Source organism: Crotalus tigris, unplaced genomic scaffold, assembly GCF_016545835.1.
Source record: "Crotalus tigris isolate CLP2741 ecotype Arizona unplaced genomic scaffold, ASM1654583v1 scf7180000017550.10884619, whole genome shotgun sequence".
Classification (NCBI taxonomy): domain Eukaryota; kingdom Metazoa; phylum Chordata; class Lepidosauria; order Squamata; family Viperidae; genus Crotalus; species Crotalus tigris.
The window spans coordinates 9,849,004-9,866,891 of record NW_024096468.1 but is presented as its reverse complement, the minus strand read 5'-3'; the positions used below and the strand labels follow the sequence as shown (position 1 = coordinate 9,866,891).

The 17,888-nt window shown below is 39.2% G+C and overlaps 1 protein-coding gene across 1 annotated transcript in view; it reads right to left on the bottom strand.

The window, feature by feature from the left end:
- Positions 1 to 396: 396 nt before the first annotated feature.
- Positions 397 to 17,888, bottom strand: part of EXT1 (exostosin glycosyltransferase 1) — a 309,356-nt gene continuing 291,864 nt past the window's right edge. The window contains exons 9-11 of the mRNA XM_039342162.1: positions 12,736 to 12,896; positions 9,480 to 9,651; positions 397 to 931 (exon numbers count right to left, since the gene is read on the bottom strand). Of these exons, the coding sequence (XP_039198096.1) occupies positions 746 to 931; positions 9,480 to 9,651; positions 12,736 to 12,896 (519 nt within the window). The 3' untranslated portion in view covers positions 397 to 745. The remainder of the gene's footprint in view (positions 932 to 9,479; positions 9,652 to 12,735; positions 12,897 to 17,888) is intronic.

Here is a 17,888-nt window from a genome sequence, read left to right as displayed (position 1 = left end):
AGAGACCCCAATCGTTACACTGGAGCAGTAGTAACTGCTTCTTTGGGCCCCCCCTTAGCAGGTAACAGGGAAAAATGACCCTCTTCCTCTCCCTCATTTCACTGTCCTGAAATTGTGGTGGGAGGTAGAAAAGGAACAAGGAAGGGTGACTTGAGGTGGACTGGAACAGATTTCTATCTTGGGGCCTTTGGAGCAAACCACAAGTGCTGGTGTTTTGCCTCATGTTTTGTATTTATGAATGTGCTTTGCATGTTTCTACGTTGGTCCCGTTTTCAATAAACAGACACAACTCTCTTCTCTTAAAAGAACAACATATATTGCCTCCAGGCTTGCCTTTTTGTGGGAATATTTTTAGAAAACCTAGCCCCTTTGAAAGAGTCACAACAACCAACACAATTTTGATTAAAGAAAGAACTCTGTTTTAATAGGGATTTTTATCATTAAAAAAGTTTAAACCTGCATAGCAATCATTTCAAAAAATAATTATTTAATGTTCCATAATGAAACTGTACACAACCTAGTCTTGAGGGACCTGCAGCCCGTTGAGGGGGTGTTTCAAAGCAGTCCAGCGCAACCAGTTTTCCCTTTGGGTCCAGAGCCGCTTGGCTACTAACATTGGCATGTTGGAAATTTTTGGATTGAGTTGCTCTTGGTGTGGTCTAACTCGAGGATCTGGGTGGCTCTGCTGCACTGGGCTAGGTGACCCATCCAATTCTCACCCCCACCCACCCCTCAACTGGGCTCCTCAAAGTCGTTCAATGTCTCGATATTTTTTCCTCAGGATGGAGACCTGATCTTTAAAGAGCACAGGATCGAGCCTCATCTGAGAATGGATCAGCGGCATATAGCCAAACCAGCTGGCAAAAGTGTTCATGCAGCTTTGCCTCTGAGCAAAATGATCTGGATCAGCCCACCGAGAAGCTCTGGAAGTCTGCAACAAAACACAAAACAAGCCAGTTTATTCTTCAAAAGTTTTTATAGTCCGTTTTTCGCCTGGAAAAATTTCTAGAACTGTGAAGAACCGGAGCATCCCTACCTCTATCCTGCCCCCAAGCACCCACAAGAGAGAAGCAGAACAAGGGAGAGGTCCAAGGAAATTATGTTTAGAATCGCACTGAAGTCCTGGACTGATTAAATAATTTGATCCTTTACAGCAGCTGGCTCAGGAATTCTGGGAGTTGAAGTCCACGAGTCATAAAAGAGCCAAGGTTGACTACCCCTGCTTTACAGAATAGTCCTCGGAAAAACAATGGAAGTGCCCGTATTTCAGTAGCTGCTTAGAGGAGTAGGGTAGAGAACTTTATTTTTTCTTCATTGCCTACTCTTATTTATTTATTTTTTATTTTAGATTTTTTTTTGCCCTACCTTTATTATATTTACAAACAATTCAAGGCAGCAAACATACATAATAATTCTTCCTCCTCTTATTTCCCCCACCACAACAACCCTGTGAGATGGGTTGGGCTGAGGGAGACTGAATGGCTCAAAGTCGACCAGCCAGCTTTCGTGACTAAGGCAGGATTAGAACTCAGAGTTTCCTGGTGATTGGCTCAAAGTCGACCAGCCAGCTTTCATGACTAAGGCAGGACTAGAACTTTCAGACTCCTGGTTTCTAGCCTTAACCACTAGACCAAATGGCAGCAATTCTGGAAGGATTTATATTCTTGCAGACAGCTTGCAGACATTCTTTTAAAAGACCAGCTGTCTGCAAGTAATATAAATCCTTCCATTCCCCACCATCCAGTCAGAGCTGAAGAAGCTTCTTGGATGAGAAGCGAAAGGTCTTCAAAGAAAAACAAGAAAGTCCAGTTGCCTCCTGAAAAAGTATCTTTGGGACAACCATGGTGCCTCGTATGCTGCTGTCTTCCCGTTTTAGTTTCACAACAATCCCACAGGCAGGGATGAGCCCAAACTCTGCCAGTTAGCTTCAGGGGGTGAGAACTTAAACATGGAACTTCCCTTCTAGGGCCAACTTTCTAATCCCTACACCATAATTCTTCTTATTGCATAAGAACACAAAGGTAAAAAGTACAGTGTAATTTGGTTTACCCGCACCTCAATGCAACAGTTCTGAAATGCAACGCACCAAGTTTCCTCTCCTAGTGACATCAGTGGATGCATTTATGTCCTTTTTGTGATGATGTCACTGTTACAACTATGTAAAGTGGTGCAAATAACATCGTTGCACAAATAATTTAAGTCTCTGCTGTACTTTAATCTCTGATATAATAAAACTGATGAAAAAGGGACATTGTTCTTCCAACAGAGGTAGTACTTGACTTACTGACTGAGCTAAGCACAACAGTTGTCAAGTGAGTTTTGCCCCATTTTATGACCTTGTCACAGTTGTTAAGTACATCACTGCAGTTGTTAAGCAAATCCGGCCTCCCCACTGACTTTGCTTGTCAAAAGATCGCAAAAAATGATCACATGACCCTGGGACACTGAAACCATCATCAATATGAGTCAGTTGCCAAGCATCATGTGACCATGAGATGCTCCAATGGTCGTTAAGAGTTTAAAACAGTCATAAGTCTCATTTTCAGTGCCGGTGTAACTTCCAACAGCCACTAAATAAATGGTTATAAACTGAGGACTACTTGTATTCTCCTTTAAAATCTCAAACAGAGGAAATGCTTCTTGTAAGAAAACACCTACTCACAGCTACCAGTCTGTAGAGTTACTAGTCAAGTATGATAGTTGGGAACAGAGGATGGGTAACAGGCAGAAATTAATCAAATATCCATTATAACTTTGACTCTGTGCCTTCCTCAACTAAATGGATGTAATATATTAAGACCCCAGGGTGCATGTAAACTCAAAACAGCGTCTCTGAAGCTTTCTCCAACCTTTCTCCATTGTTCCAGAACAATTTTTTGCCTTTTAGGGGCAGGAGACCAAAAAAAGTGAGTTCTAAATAGCAATAGCACTTAGACTTATATATCGCTTCACAGTGCTTTACAGCCCTCTCTAAGCAGTTTACAGAGTCAGCATATTGCACCCAACAATCTGGGTCTTCATTTTACCAAACTCGGAAGGATGGAAGACTGAGTCAACCTTGAACTGGTGAGAATCGAACTGCTGGCAGTCGGCAGAATTAGTCTGCAATATTGCCTTCTAACCACTGCGCTACCACGGCTCTCTAAAATCTAATCAAGGTCATTAACAAAATAATATCCCAAGAAATCTTGCTCCTTCTAAGAAGAAACACAAAATTTCTTCCTTCCTCATTTGTGTGAGGCAGAGTGCCCCCCCCCCAAGACTTTCGTCCTCCTAAAAGTGCAAAATGCAGACTTCTATAATCAAAAGAAATTTCAGATTGTATCCATTTTACCACTAAGCATTGAATCTGCATTTAATATTAGTTTGCAGCATTATATTGGCAGTAATAAAAGTGGCCCTGTTTTGCTGACATGCACATTGCCTGTGCTTAGCTTCAGGACAGTGAAAAATCGCTTGATTTGAATCTTTGGAATCAATGGCTCAGCGGGAAATTGTTGCCTGCTTGCCTTGGGTGAGCAGAGAGCTTCTGAAATTAAAAGTTAAACATCCTCGTTTTTGAGGGATTCAATATTTGGAACACAAACTGAACAATCCTGTTCTCTTACTAGCATGAAATGTTTCAAAGGTAACTGTGAAATTCAGGGATTGGAAGACAAGCCAAATCCTATTGAATTCTGGATAATAGATGATCCTTCTGTTATTGTTTCCCTCACAGGCTGGGATAGCACATCATGATAAACCACAGTTTGTTTCTACCATGCCAAGTCAAAATAGTTTAAAACAGAGACAGTAAACAGCTCACCAACCTACAGTCAAGCCAATGTGTATTGGGTGATACCAGGATCAGAGCTTTGATGAAGCTATAGCTAACCTTCAGATGTGAAGGGTTAAAGGAAAAAAAGAAAAACAATAATAGAAAAAACGTTTTTAAAAAATTCCATCTTCCAATTACAATTAGTCGACTTACAATAGTTCATATTTGTCTGAAATGCTATAGGGCAGTGATGGTGGTGAACCTTTTAGAGACCAAGTGCCCAAACTGCAAAACCCACTTATGTATCGTCGGGTGCCGGGTGGGCATGGCCCAATAGGGTGGGTGTGGCTGCGGTGATAATGGCAGACTGGGTGGGACTAAAAAGTTCAATCAATTCCAACTTTGCGAGATCTTTTTTTTTCCCCGTGAGAAGTTGAAATTGATTGATTGATTGAACTTTTTTTTTTTTTGCACACGGCGGAGGCCTAAAGCGAAAAGGTTTTATAAAACTCAGCTGAAGGCTCTGTGTGTCACCTGTGGCATGCATGCCATAGGTTTGCCACTAAGGGTATAGGGTTTCCTGCCTGAGCAGGAGGTTGGACTAGAAGACCTCCAAGGTTCCTTCCAACTCTGTCTATTCTATTCTATTCTATTCTATTCTATTCTATTCTATTCTATTCTATTCTATTCTATTCTATTCTATTCTATTCTATTCTATTCTATTCCATTCTATTCTATTTGTCTGAAATGGTATAGGGTTTCCTGCCTGAGCAGGGGGTTGGACTAGTTGACCTCCAAGGTCCCTTCCAACTTTATTATTATTATTATTATTATTATTATTATTATTATTATTATTATTATTGTTGTTGTTGTTGTTGTTGTTGTTGTTGTTGTTGTTGTTGTTGTTATTCTATTCTTGACTGTTCGAAATTACAACAGCACTGAAAAAAGTGACTTATGGCCATTTTTCACACTTATGACCACTGCAGCATCCCCATGGTCACATGATCAAAATTTGGATGCTTGGCAATTGACTCTATTTATGATGGTTGCAATGTCCCAGGGTCATGTGATCACCCTTCCTAATAAACAAAGATAATGGGGAAACCAGATTCACTTAACAATCTTGTTATTAATTTAACAACTGCAGTGATTCACTTAACAAATGTGGCAAGAAAAGTCGTAAAATGGGTCATAAGTCAAGGACTACCTGTATTCTGGTTCCCCCCCTCCATATGCTTCACAACTCTAGACAGTGGGATCGTTGAATTATGAAATCCTTCCAATCTTCCATGTTTGAAAACATAAACCAGGAAACCCATGGAGATGTTTTATATATGGGCTGTTAAAAATTACATCTTAGTCCATGGGGTTAGGGAGAAAGAGAACTGAGAGATGATTTAGCACCTTAATTCAGTTTTCCTCAACTTCAGCAACTGGGGAATTCTGGGAATTGAAGTCCACACATCTTGAAGTTGCTGAGGTTGAGAAACACTGCATTAATTTATTAGTGCTCGATTAGATAGAAGAAGCAGAATGAGATGCTGAGATGAGCTTTTAGGGGTTCCTTGATAACACTCAGAACACACTAAAATGACAAATGGCCACTTGTTTAGAAGATAAAATCACATTAGCTGGTACGCTTTCTGTGCCAGCAACATCAGTGGTTGCTTAATTTGAGCCTTCTTCCATTTATAGTTTTTATTTCATTTTCACTGTCACAAAAAAAACATATGTGGTTTCCATTTATATCTAAAGTCTGGAATTAGTAAGTGCATTTGCATATGATTCCATAATATCTGTCCAGCCAGTTTGATCTAGCAAGGTTGGTACACTATGGATTCCTCAAATTAAACAATGCCATCTATTGTGATCTCAGCATGGCTATTCTCTGCAACAATCATCCTTCCCCAGATCCAGATGGCCCCCACCCTTCTTGTGTTTTGAAGTTCTTCATCCAGGACTTTTGCAAGTGATTGCATGGGCTTCTTTCTTTTTCATCCCTGTCCAGTTCATGTTATTTTCTACAGGTAGTCCCTGACTTACAACCATTTGTTTAGTGACCATTTGAAGTTACAATGGCACTGAAAACAATGGCTTATGAACATTCTCTACATTCACAGCTGTTGCTGCGTCCCCAGGGTCACGCAATCAAAATTATGGCCTGTATTTATGACAGCTGAAGTCTCCCGGGCTCATGTGTTGTTCTGACAAGCAAGGTCAATGGGGAAACCTTATTCAATTGGCAACCTAACTTAATAACTGCAGTGGTTCACTTAACAACTGTGGCAAGAAAGGTCATAAAATGAGGCAAAACTCCTTTAACATCTGTCTTGTTTAGCCATGGAAATTTTGGGCTCAATTGTGTCTTTTATTTTTGTATGTTTTTACTAGTGAGTCTCCCACAGTTGTATACAAATTCAATAAATACATCATTGTAAATCACAATGCAGCATTATCAGGATAAATTACAGGCAGCCCTCACTTAACAACTGGTCATTCAATGACCATTCCAAATTATAACGCTCTCCCCCTGAAACGTTATGACCTGTCTTTGAAGTTACAACTGCTGCACATCCCTCTGCGGTCATGGGATTGTATTTCAGGTATTAGATCAGGGCTTTTCAACCTTTTCACTCATTGTACCACTTTTAGGATATGGCAACATCCGAGTACCACTAGTCGCCTAGCAAGGTGGCAAAAACTTGATGCCCCCCCCAAAAAAGAGGAAAAAAGTGATAAAGTACAGGTAGTCCTCGACTTACAACAGTTTGCTTAGTGACTGTTCGAAGTTACAATGGCACTGAAAAAAGTGCCCCCCAAGGCACAGCCGAGCAAGACACCTGGCTGTCCGCCCAGCGGCACTCTTCCTCCTGTCCGAGGTTACCATTGTTGTGAGCGTTTCCATTGTTGTGAGCATTGTTGAGGATTGGCAGTGGGGGTGGGGTGGGGGGTGTTTGGTTTTTATTCCCCCCGTCTGCTGGGTCGTTGCAGCAGGTTTTGGTCACTTCACATGACCCTGGGATACTGTGACCGTCATAAATATGAATCAGTTGCCAAGCATCTGAATGTAAATCACAAGACCCTGGAGATGCTGCAACATTCCAGCTGATCGGCACTTCTTCTGGGCTCAGCAGAAGTGCCAGGATCAGTGCTGAACTCCAGCTGGAGCCCGACACTGATCCTGGTGCTTCCACTGAGCCCTGACAGCCCTGCAGCTCCAGCCATCTCTTGCTCAGGCTTCTGCGGTGCTGCCACCAGTTCAGCTCATTCCCCTCCCCCGCTACTTTTCTAGGATGCTCGCGTACCACCTGCCAGGTGCCAATGTACCACAGGTGGTACCCGTACCACTGGTTGAAAAGCCCTGTATTAGATAACCAACTCGCATTTACAACCAGCATCCCATGGTCATGTGATTGCAATTTTGCAATTTTTTTGCTGATTTTGCTTAATGACCATGTGATTTGCTTAACAACCACAGTGACTTGCTCTACAACCCTTGTAAAAAGAAAAATTGAGTGCAGTCACATGGTAACCCACTGAAAGACTTACGGTGGAACTTCTGGCCTCTATTGTGATTGTTAAGCGAGAACTATCTGTATAGTGAATCTGGGTTAAACAGACAATGTTGGTTACCAGATATCTATGGAGATTCTCAATCATCCAGATCATAGTTGTCCCAAAGATGCTTTTTCACAAGGCAACTCGGCTTTCTTATTTTTCTTTGAAGACGTTTTGCTTCTCATCCAAGAAGCTTCTTTAGCTCTGACTCTGATGAAGGGGAATGGAAGGATTTATATTCCTTGCAGACAGCTGGTCATTTGCATTCTTTTAGAATGCACTACATTTGCACTACTCAGGTGACTCTAAGGACACAGATACACCTCCAGGTGGCCTCAACGACTCTCTAAAAGAATGGAAATGACCAGCTGTCTACAAGGAATATAAATCCTTTCATTCCCCACCATCCAGTCAGAGCTGAAGCAGCTTCTTGGATGAGAAGTGAACCGTCTTCAAAGGAAAAACAAAAAAAGCCTAGTTGTCTTGTGAAAAAGCACTTTTGGGACATAGTTGCCAGATGTTCCTGAACTACAACTTCCTGCTCCCCTTGCCTTATTTCTTAGGAATTCTTGGAAGATCTGGATCAGCAACATCTGAAATGACTACTTGCGATTTGTGAACTACAGTTTCATTCTCCCCTGTGATAGCAAGGAGATCTCATCATTCTCCTATCTAGGGTTAGTAGTAACAAACTGACTTCAAGCTGTATCTCTGAATTATTTCCATGTTTCAGATTAATTGCAATTTAAAATTAAAAAGAGGCAAATGCCTGAGTTTCTCTGCTTGAGACTAGTCTAGATGAATGACCTACAGTACCTCATCTTTAGTAATTCCAACAGTGGCTTAAAGTTATGAATTAGGGCAACTAAGAATTACAGTAATAAACTTTTATAGAAATGGCCATTAAAGAACAATTTCACCAGCAAGTTTCAGCCATCTCAGAAAAAGCACCAGAAAAAAAACAAAGAAAATAATTCTAGCTGAACTTGTCCCCCCTCTTCTTAAGCAAAAATCTTAATTATTGCAATTGGCTAGCTTTTCAGATTCAAATGCATGGCATCTGCAGGGAAAATTCTTAAATTTAAGCAAAAATGGAAAAATAGTCATCAACAAACTATACACTGCACCACCATCCCCAAATTAACATAAGCATCCTATTCTTTGCAGGAGGGGGGGCAGAGAGAAAAATTCTGAAGTTTTCCCCCCTGCATGTTCTTACAAGAACTGACTTTAAATAATTATTTCTAAAATAGAAAACCCACATCTGTTGCAGCACCATTTGTGAACATTTCTCCTTTCACATCATGATGGCGGGCTATTTTTGAATAACGCCAAGTTTAATGTTTTATTAAATCCATTCACTTGCAGGATTTTTATAACATTTTTAAAAAGACATAGCACTTTATTTTAGATTTATAGGTGAACTCCCATTAGTACAGATTAAGATTAGGTACCATACATCTACCAGCAGGGCTCTTTGGTAACCTATGTCAACATCCAGCCTGAGAATCCTATAAAACTCCAGGTTCATTCCGTTTCTAAAATGTTTACTGTTTACTGGATACACTTCATGACTATGTCGAAGTAAAACTAACTCTTGAGGTTCCAACACCAATTCACAGACTTAAATAATAATTTTCCCAGTCAAATCCCCAACGTTTTACATAATCCATATCAATAAATTCACTTTTTATGGGAACTATCTGCTTCAAATTCACACCTGTCCTGGTATCCTTGACAAGGCTTCAGATTCCCACAGGGTTTTCAGCTGAATCGAAGAAGTTTCATTTCTCATTCTTACCCACTTGAAAGTAACACCTCCCACCACTTTATCTAAAAGCAAGTTGAAATGCAGAGGCATGTAGCTGCCAAAGTTTCACCCTTGACATCCTTTAGATTCTGGTGTCAGACTACATTAGTTGGGATTCTGCAAGTTGTTTGTGGACTTAATTTTTGGTGAGTTTATTTACAGATGATCCAACTTTCAGAGATGTGTGCTCTTAAGCATATGTCATCTTCAGGAAGTGTAATTTTTTCCCCAAGTTTTGTTCACTATTTGAAGGTTTTGTTCACTATTATGAGAATTGCTGTTATGGTAGTCCTTGATCCCCCCTAAAAAAATATTTACAAACCAAGGTTAAAACAGACTTTCTGCACATACCTGTCCCATCATGGTTTCCTTGTACTGTTTTTTCTGTGTTACTTTGATGGGAGGCAATTTTGTCACAGCGGACACCAAAAAGTTCATTAAAATGTCTTCACAATTGGCTAGTTGGTCCACCACATTCTTCAGACTAGCAGGCAGGTAATGAGTGTACAGGTAGTGATAATATCTGCAACACAACAATTGAGGGCCTTCAGTGACAATCTGGCAATGTGCATTCCAAGTATACACATTTACTTGGAATAAGCCAACAGAACTTCAGTGAAATTTTCTGATAGCTACCAAATTGAATTGAATGGTTTTTCAAAGTATATGCAGGAACTAAAGGTCGCAACAGATTTAGAAATGTAGGAAGCTGTCACATTAGTACTGATTGTAAGTCCATTCAATAAATGTGGGCTGTTCCCAGAAATTCAGGCAACAATACAGCTGACAAACTATCAATGTATCTTATGCGCTGCAGGCTGGGGCTTTTTTCAACAAGTATATTAACTCTGCATCCAGTTCTGGTCACAATACCAAAAAAAAAAAAAAAAAAAAAGATGCTGAGGCCCTAGAAAGAGTGCAGAGAAGAGCAACAGAGATGATAAGGGTTCTGGAGTCTAAATTGTATGATGAATGGCTAAGAGAACTAGGCATGTTTACTCTCATGAAGAGAAGGTTTAGGGGAGATATATAAAAATATTCCAATACTTGAAGAGCTGTCACAGGGAAGAGGGCATCAATTTACTGTTCATAGCACCTGAGGGTACAACAAGAAGGAACGGGTGGAAGCTTGTCAGAGCAACCTGGAAATAAGGAGGAATTTTTTGACAGTGAGAATGATTAATCAATGGAACAGCTTGCTTCCCAAAGTGCTCCATTGCTAGAGATTTTCAAGAAAAGGTTGGGCAACTCTGGATTAGCATAAACACTCCTGCCTTGGGCAGGGGGTTGGACTAGAAGACCTCCAAGGTCCCTTCCAGCCCTATGATTCTAAGTTGTGATCCCTCTTCAAACTAGAAGCAAAAGATCTGTACTTATATAATCCTAGCAGTGTCAAAATGCCCGAAAGTGTCTTCTGTGGGACTTCCTAGACTCCCTATTCCATTTGACTTTTTAACATCTGTTACATATTTTAATTAAAGATAACGAAAAGGGGCACGGTGCAAAGCAAAGCAATTACCCTCCAGCATAATCAGTATTTCCAAGAGTGCCACTGGGTCTTAAACAGGCCTCAGAGGTCTTTCATAAAATAAACACGGGGAACGTCTGGAGGCTAGGTCTTGGATTTGCATGTTTTCACCTGCCTCTACCCAAGATAAGGGCATGCCGGGGTAGAAAGGAACATCTTGAGGATGCAGCAATTAAGGATGGGTACCATACTTTTCATTTTATTCAGTCTCCCATGCCCATTTTGAAATGGCCAAGCAGCCATTTGCTGGAGTGCTTATGAGATGTTCTCATAATTCCATATGAACCCATCAGCTCAAAAGAGGCTGCAGAATGGTGCAATCCAGGGAATGGTCCAGGGGAGAAGTCTCTAAAGCAGCAAAGGGCAACCTATAACCCTCAAACAGAGAGGAAGGGGTCCAAATGGAGAAAGAGGACAGATATTGCACAAGTGAGCAATGATCTGCTTGCTCCAGGCCATACCAATCAGGCTGGAGATGACAGGAGCTTTGGTACCAAGTCAGTTTTCCCCAGGTTTAAAAAAGTGTCCAAAAAGGAATTATTGATAGTATCAGTTTCTGATGACAAGGGAAGTCCAGAATTCAAAAATTCTTGAAAAACCTGAGAAATAAGAGGTGCTGATATAGTGGGGCAAAGGCTATTTATTTATTTTATGCAGATAAAGTAAATTTACACAATTTTATGTCTTTTGTTAACCTTATTTAGCTGTTTCTGGAAATTCACCACTCATTCTAAGAAATCTGAAGAAGAGTTGCAACGTTAGCTGATTGTGGAAGAGAGAGAGGTAAGTTAAAATGTTTGACCATCATCCTAAGGAAACCAGACAATCATTCCCTTGCAGTGATATATTTTCATTTTTCAAAGAGAGAGAAAACACAACGTGAACAATTGTTGTACAGAAAAAGACAGAGAGGCCTTTCTTTGCTTTTCTCTCCCTTATAAGCCCAACAAGCAAACATGAAGACTCAAAACCTGAGATGAATTATAAAGGTTATGCCAATGTACAATTTGGCTGAATTAAGATGGGCAGTCAACCTAAACCTCAATTGGCTTAGGACATGTTCATTCTCCCTTGATGCCAAAGAAAATTTGGGCAGATCCTTCTGAAGAGTTTAGGTGCTTTTTTGAAGTCTGCTATTGCCCTTAAGAGAGAGCATTCAAATCAAATTGCTTTTTTAGAGTACAAGTGACTTGAAAGAAATTGAGAAAAACACACTAATGACTGTCAGATCTTAAAACCGGGAATCAAAGTCATTATCTGCAGAAGAGACTCAAATTTTAATCCTTTAGGAATCACCCTTGAAGTTTTAACAAAACTTGCTTTGCAAAGTTAAGGGAGTCAAAGACAAAATGAAAAAAGTAATAAGATATAGTCCAGGATCGCTGTGTGTCTATAATTTAACTCAACACAGAATAGATGGACAAAAGATAATTTTTCAGTAAATGTCAGAATCCAATTATATTTCATCTTTAATTATCAAATATAGAAACTCCCAATTCTGCCTTCTCTGGATTCTGCCATAAGAGGGAGAGAAGGGGGAGAACAAAGGGGCTTTATGGCCCTCACTTCCTTCAGTACACTTCAAAGAGCTGAATGCTGAATGTGTGTTTATTGTAACCTCAAAGCGTTAGCATACCAAAGAAGGGTATTTGCCTTTCATGTAGTTATCTGAAGTCTCCATCCAGACTGAAGAAAGAAGAAAGGGGGTGGAATTGTGATACTTGAAACTATCACTGGAAGGGGGGGTTGATTGGGTGGGACTACTGGGGAACCCCTTAAAACCTTGAATGGGAGAGCTTGAACCCCAAGTCCTGTCTAGGGGTTCTGCAACCATTTTCTCTTAATAAAGGATTCCTGTTGGAAGAATTATTCCAAGAGTTCTGTCTTCTTAAGATGCAAAGTGGGGTGGGTCCTTACAGTAAATAAATACTCTCCTTTGGACATCTATGTCAGAAGGAATAAAATGGTAGAAGAGGGCTAAATAGGGTTATCAATTTAATTTCTCTAGATAAATATAAGAATATAGTTGAACTCCTTTTGCCCCTTAAAACAGGCTTTAAATACCCATAATAGTCTTACTTGTGGTAAATAGCAGCTCCACTCAATACCATGGAATAATCATTAGTCCACTTTGATGTGTAGCCCCACCTCTCTTTCGTGTTATCCCAAAAGTGGCTGCGGGCAGGATAACCCACAATCCTCTCTGGGAAACTCTGCCAGACAGTGAAGGCAAAATCCACCTGCAGGCAAGAAAAAAAAAGACGACAAACCAAATGGATGTGGCAAGTGGTAATCAAACAGTCTCAAAAATGTCAGCAAAACAAAATATTACCTTTTCACTAATTCATAATTTGCAATCTTGGAACTGTTGCAAAACATTAATTCTCTGTATTCATCAGTAAATTAAACTGACTACTTGACATTTTGCCCTGTAATTATGCACATTTTAATGTTTTTCCGTTAATAGGAGCCTAGAGCGCCAGAGAATCATATTAACATTTTGCCGGCATGACACAGGCACTGTAAACATTCACAACTAGTGAAGAACTGGGTGTCTTTAGGAATTGAATTGTTTGTTTATTAAGTGAACCAGTAAGGTGATTCTCTGTCCATTTTGTAGAGGAGAAAGGAAGTGTCTTTTTATCACTGGATGGGGAACATCAAGATAAAAATGATGTTTTCCAAAGACAGATGTTCCAGAATTATTAATTCCACATGCCCTTATTTGTAATCTTTTCTCCTTGACTTCAGCTAGCGCAAGACAGATAATGAATATTTTACGTCCTGCTACGGCTGTGGGAATATTTGAGCTGAAGATTCAAGCAGCGCAAATGAGGCCTTCAAACTGAATTTTTGAACCGAATCAAACATTTGAGTTCAATCGATACTATAAATACCATGATGCAGTCCAGCCCTATTGTGAAACTAGAGGTTCAAGGCATCTCTGCCGTAAAGATGCCTGATAGGAGATTCAGATCTTTGAAGGGTGCTTCCAATTAAGTTAGGACTCATTCTCTTTCTTCAAGTTGCTCAAACAACATGAAATGCTTACAGTTCAGACAAAACAATTATTCCTGCCACAGCTCTGAACACAAATTATTAATATATCAGAAAATCAGCAGACACTTTAACATCTTTTATATAAAAGCCAATATCTGTTTTCCTGAAAGGATTAAAGCTAAGTTAAGGAAGGAACAGTTGTGCTAGATATAGATAAAGGATCCTACTGAGGTTTGTGAAGACTTCATCATAACAAATGAAAAGTTGTTCTTTTGACTTTAATTTGTACATTTATAAATACTCTTTCTCTATTGTTCGGGTTCTGGGGGGGGCATACAGATTCTCAATAAAGCAACCATAAATCAGCAATTCATCATTAAAATTCTGTTTAATGTTTACTGTAGGTAGTCCTCAACTTACAACAGTTCATTTCATGACCGTTCAAAGTTACAATGGCACTGAAAAAAGTGACTTATGACCTTTTTCATACTTATGACTGTTGCAGCATCCTCTTGGTGACATGATCAGAATTTGGATGCTTGGCAACTGGTTCATATTTATGATGGTTGCAGTGTCCTGGGGTCTTTTGTGACCTTCTGACAAGTAAAATCAATGGGGAAGCCAGATTCACTTAACAACCGTGCTTCTAACCTAATGACTGCAGTGATTCCCTTAACATCTGTGGCAAGAAAGGTCATAAAATGAGGCAAAATTTGCTTAACAACTGTCTCTCTTAGCAACAAAAATTTTGGGGTCAACTATGTTCGTAACTCGAGGACTACCTATAATATGTATTTTCCTGGTGGTTTCAGACAACTTTTTTGAGTCAAAGAGACATCCTTGGAACCAAAAGGGTGTGCTAATTCACAAAATGGCTACCATGGTCGTCATAACAAATCAAACAAACGCCATTTACCAGCAGTCTGACTGTTGAGGTTGTTTCACACCATCTCATCTAGCTTCCTCAAATGTTCTTTATCCCGTTAAATTACTTTTCACTAATTTTGGGGCAGATCGATGCACTTCCAAACAAAGTGCCTATGTGCCATTTTCTTCCCATAGGCTTGATGCTTTTAAAAACCTAAGTGAACAAGAGCCAGTTTGGTGTACTGGTTAAGGCAGTTAAGAAAATGAGAAACTGTGAATTCTAGACTGCCTTAGGCACCAAGTCAGTTGAATGACTTTGGGCCAGTCACCTTCTCTCAGCCCTAGGAAGCAGACAATGGCAAACCACTTCTGAAAAGAAACAGCAACACCTTGCCAGGAAAACTGCAGAGGCCACTCCAGGCAATCCCCAGAAGTCAACAATGAATCGAGGGTTTAAAACAAAAATAAAAACAAGGAATGCCAAGGAACAAATTATGAGTACTTTGGCATCACCACAATCTATGTTAACTAGACACAACTCTAGAAGTATGCTAGAAATTTTTCAGGCTGGCATATGGCAATATCATTAGACAGATGAAATGTAATGGGGAAATGGGTATCCAGTTGCAACCCTTGTCAACAACAAATTCTGTTCCAGACTAATTTATTGCATGGGGTGTCTCTTGCATAGAGAAAGTAACTGGTTTTTACTAGCCTTCTAGAACTTCCCGGCAAAGATCTATCCATCACCTGCTCTTGAGTGTTTCAACTGGACATGCCAAAGTTTAAATGTGGAATCTTCTGCACTGAACCCGTTGTTCTACCATGAAGCTGTGAATAGCTACAAGAGTCCTGGAAGATGCACTGAAGTCCACAAGTCTTAAAGTTGCCAAGTTTGGAGACCCTTGCTGTAGATGCTAAATGAATTTTAAATGCCACATATAAGATTCCTAGTTTCTTATTAAGGCTAATGTAGAGAACCAAATAGGGAGTAATTGAGTTGGAGGGTGGGGGTGGGAGAGAAAGCTAGCCAACCTGCTAACCTCTTAAGACAGCCGACACTCCTCCTTAAATCCACATGGACTTCTAATTTTGAGTCATAGAGATTTTGCCACCCACTGTGCAGGATGGCTTAATATTTCATTATATTAGGAGTGAAAAGCTAAAGCCTTAATTAAAGGTAAAAATGAAGAAGCATTTGAGGTTTTTCTGAGTTTTATCACTCATATTTGAAAGCTGGGAAATTATTATTCAGTTGGATATATATATATATATATATATATATATATATATATATATATATATATATATAGAGAGAGAGAGAGAGAGAGAGAGAGAGAGAGAGAGAGAGAGAGAACCATCATTTAACTGTCGTTTTTTACTGTGGGCACAATGACGCACATTAAAAATGAAATTTGGTTGCTTGCTCTCAAAGTGTACACATACATAACAGACATTTAAATATACTATATACAACATATGTATAGACCTGCACCCTTACATGTAAGTAACATATAAATATTAATCACTGTCCATCTTAAATACATAATGGAAGGAGGAAGCTTAGAGTTCACAAGGTTAATACTGTATGGAACAAAACTTTAGTAGTAGTAGTAGTAGTAGTAGTAGTAGTAGTAGTAGTAGTAATAGTAGTAGACATTCTGATATCTTGAGCTGATAACCCCCTTAATTTATTATTCATGTTCATTGGGAATTTCTGGGAACTTTAACTTAGCAAACTTCCACAGAACATAAGATTGGAGAGGATAATTTAAATCAGGTTTCCTTACTAATGATCCTGAGTCTTGTGTGAAATCTGCAGAATATAGTATTGGTTACTAGTATAGATGGTGTTATAAAAAAGAGAGAAATCTGGCCAATGATATAAGATTGACACACCAAAATGGAACAATATATGGCATGGGAGAAATATATATAACAGAAGACTAACCAATTCCAAGCAAGCACGACTTACACAATAAGGCAAGGTGACGCATTTAGAATAGAGTTTTGTTTTTGTTTTTTAAGAAAAATGAGAGAAACTGACTGAAAAAAAAGCTGATAAACTAACTTTAATAGATATAAGCATTACCTGTAAAACTTTAAAGCGAAGTGTAAATATCTAAATAGCAGAATTGTTGGGGAAAACCACATTCATTTTACAATGTATTTTTAATACACTATAATCTTACATGTTATATCCTTTTTGATCCCTTACTTTTGTACAATGCTTATGCAATAATAAAACTAACCAAATGCAAAAAAGAGAGATGGTTTGTATAAAGTAATTTAGATACACTGCATTTGATTCAAAATAAATTAGAATTTAACCTGGCTGAAGTTTGGCATAATTTAAGGGTCAGCCCATTTTTAGAAAACAGGGATGTCAAATTAGAAGCTACATGGAACTTCCAGATTCAGAACAGTTGATTTAGCCATGTGGGAAATAAGATGCTGATTGGACAAAACTTTGTTACGATCCAGGTAGTACGGAGTTATTTTGGGGCATGTACAGAGACTTCTGAACCACTGAACTACAGTAACCTCTGATTTTATTTTTAATCATGTCTCTGATAGCAGAGAAATACAGTTGTATTTAAGCAAACATGGACCTTCAACAGAAGTTGTGAGAAGAAAGAGACGTAGCTACACACATCCTCTAACCATTTGCAAGATCATGCACATTCAAGTTGATAAACGTATTTTTTAAAATCCAGATATAATAGGAACAACTGGATTCCAGAAACACTGAATGGGGTTATTTTTATTTATTTATTTGTGTTTCACTTTCATTATGTTTTTATAAACAACTTAAGGCGACAAATATATCTAATACTCATTTTTCTTCCTATTTTCCCTACAGCTGATTGGGCTGATCACCTAGCTGGCTTTCATGCCTAAGGTGGGACTAGAACAAACAATCTCCTGGTTTTTAGTCTGATGCCTTAACCACTAGTAGACCAAACTGGCTCTTTTGGGTCTTAAAGTTTTGAGTCTTGGAAGAGGACTCTTTGTGCTATTTCCAAAGTTATAAATTCTAAAGAAGAACTTGCTATTTTTTTTTAAGGGACGGAAAAGTAAGAGAGACACATAGAAAGGGAAAATCACACTGAAATTGAAGGAGACAATAAACACTCAAAGCTTTTCCAGAGCTGCCATTAATAATGTATTTCCAATATATTGCCATGTTATATAAATGGCCGCTCGTTCCCACCATCTCTTTACGGGAAGAGTTGAGAGAAATCAATACTCATCCTACTTGTAAAAATTGGTTTTCTACATTGGGTTCCCTGATCTCCAGCTCCCTGCCCCCATCTCTCCATCCCAGCGGCCTTTTTTCTTCTGCTGCAATCTTGCTTTTAGTA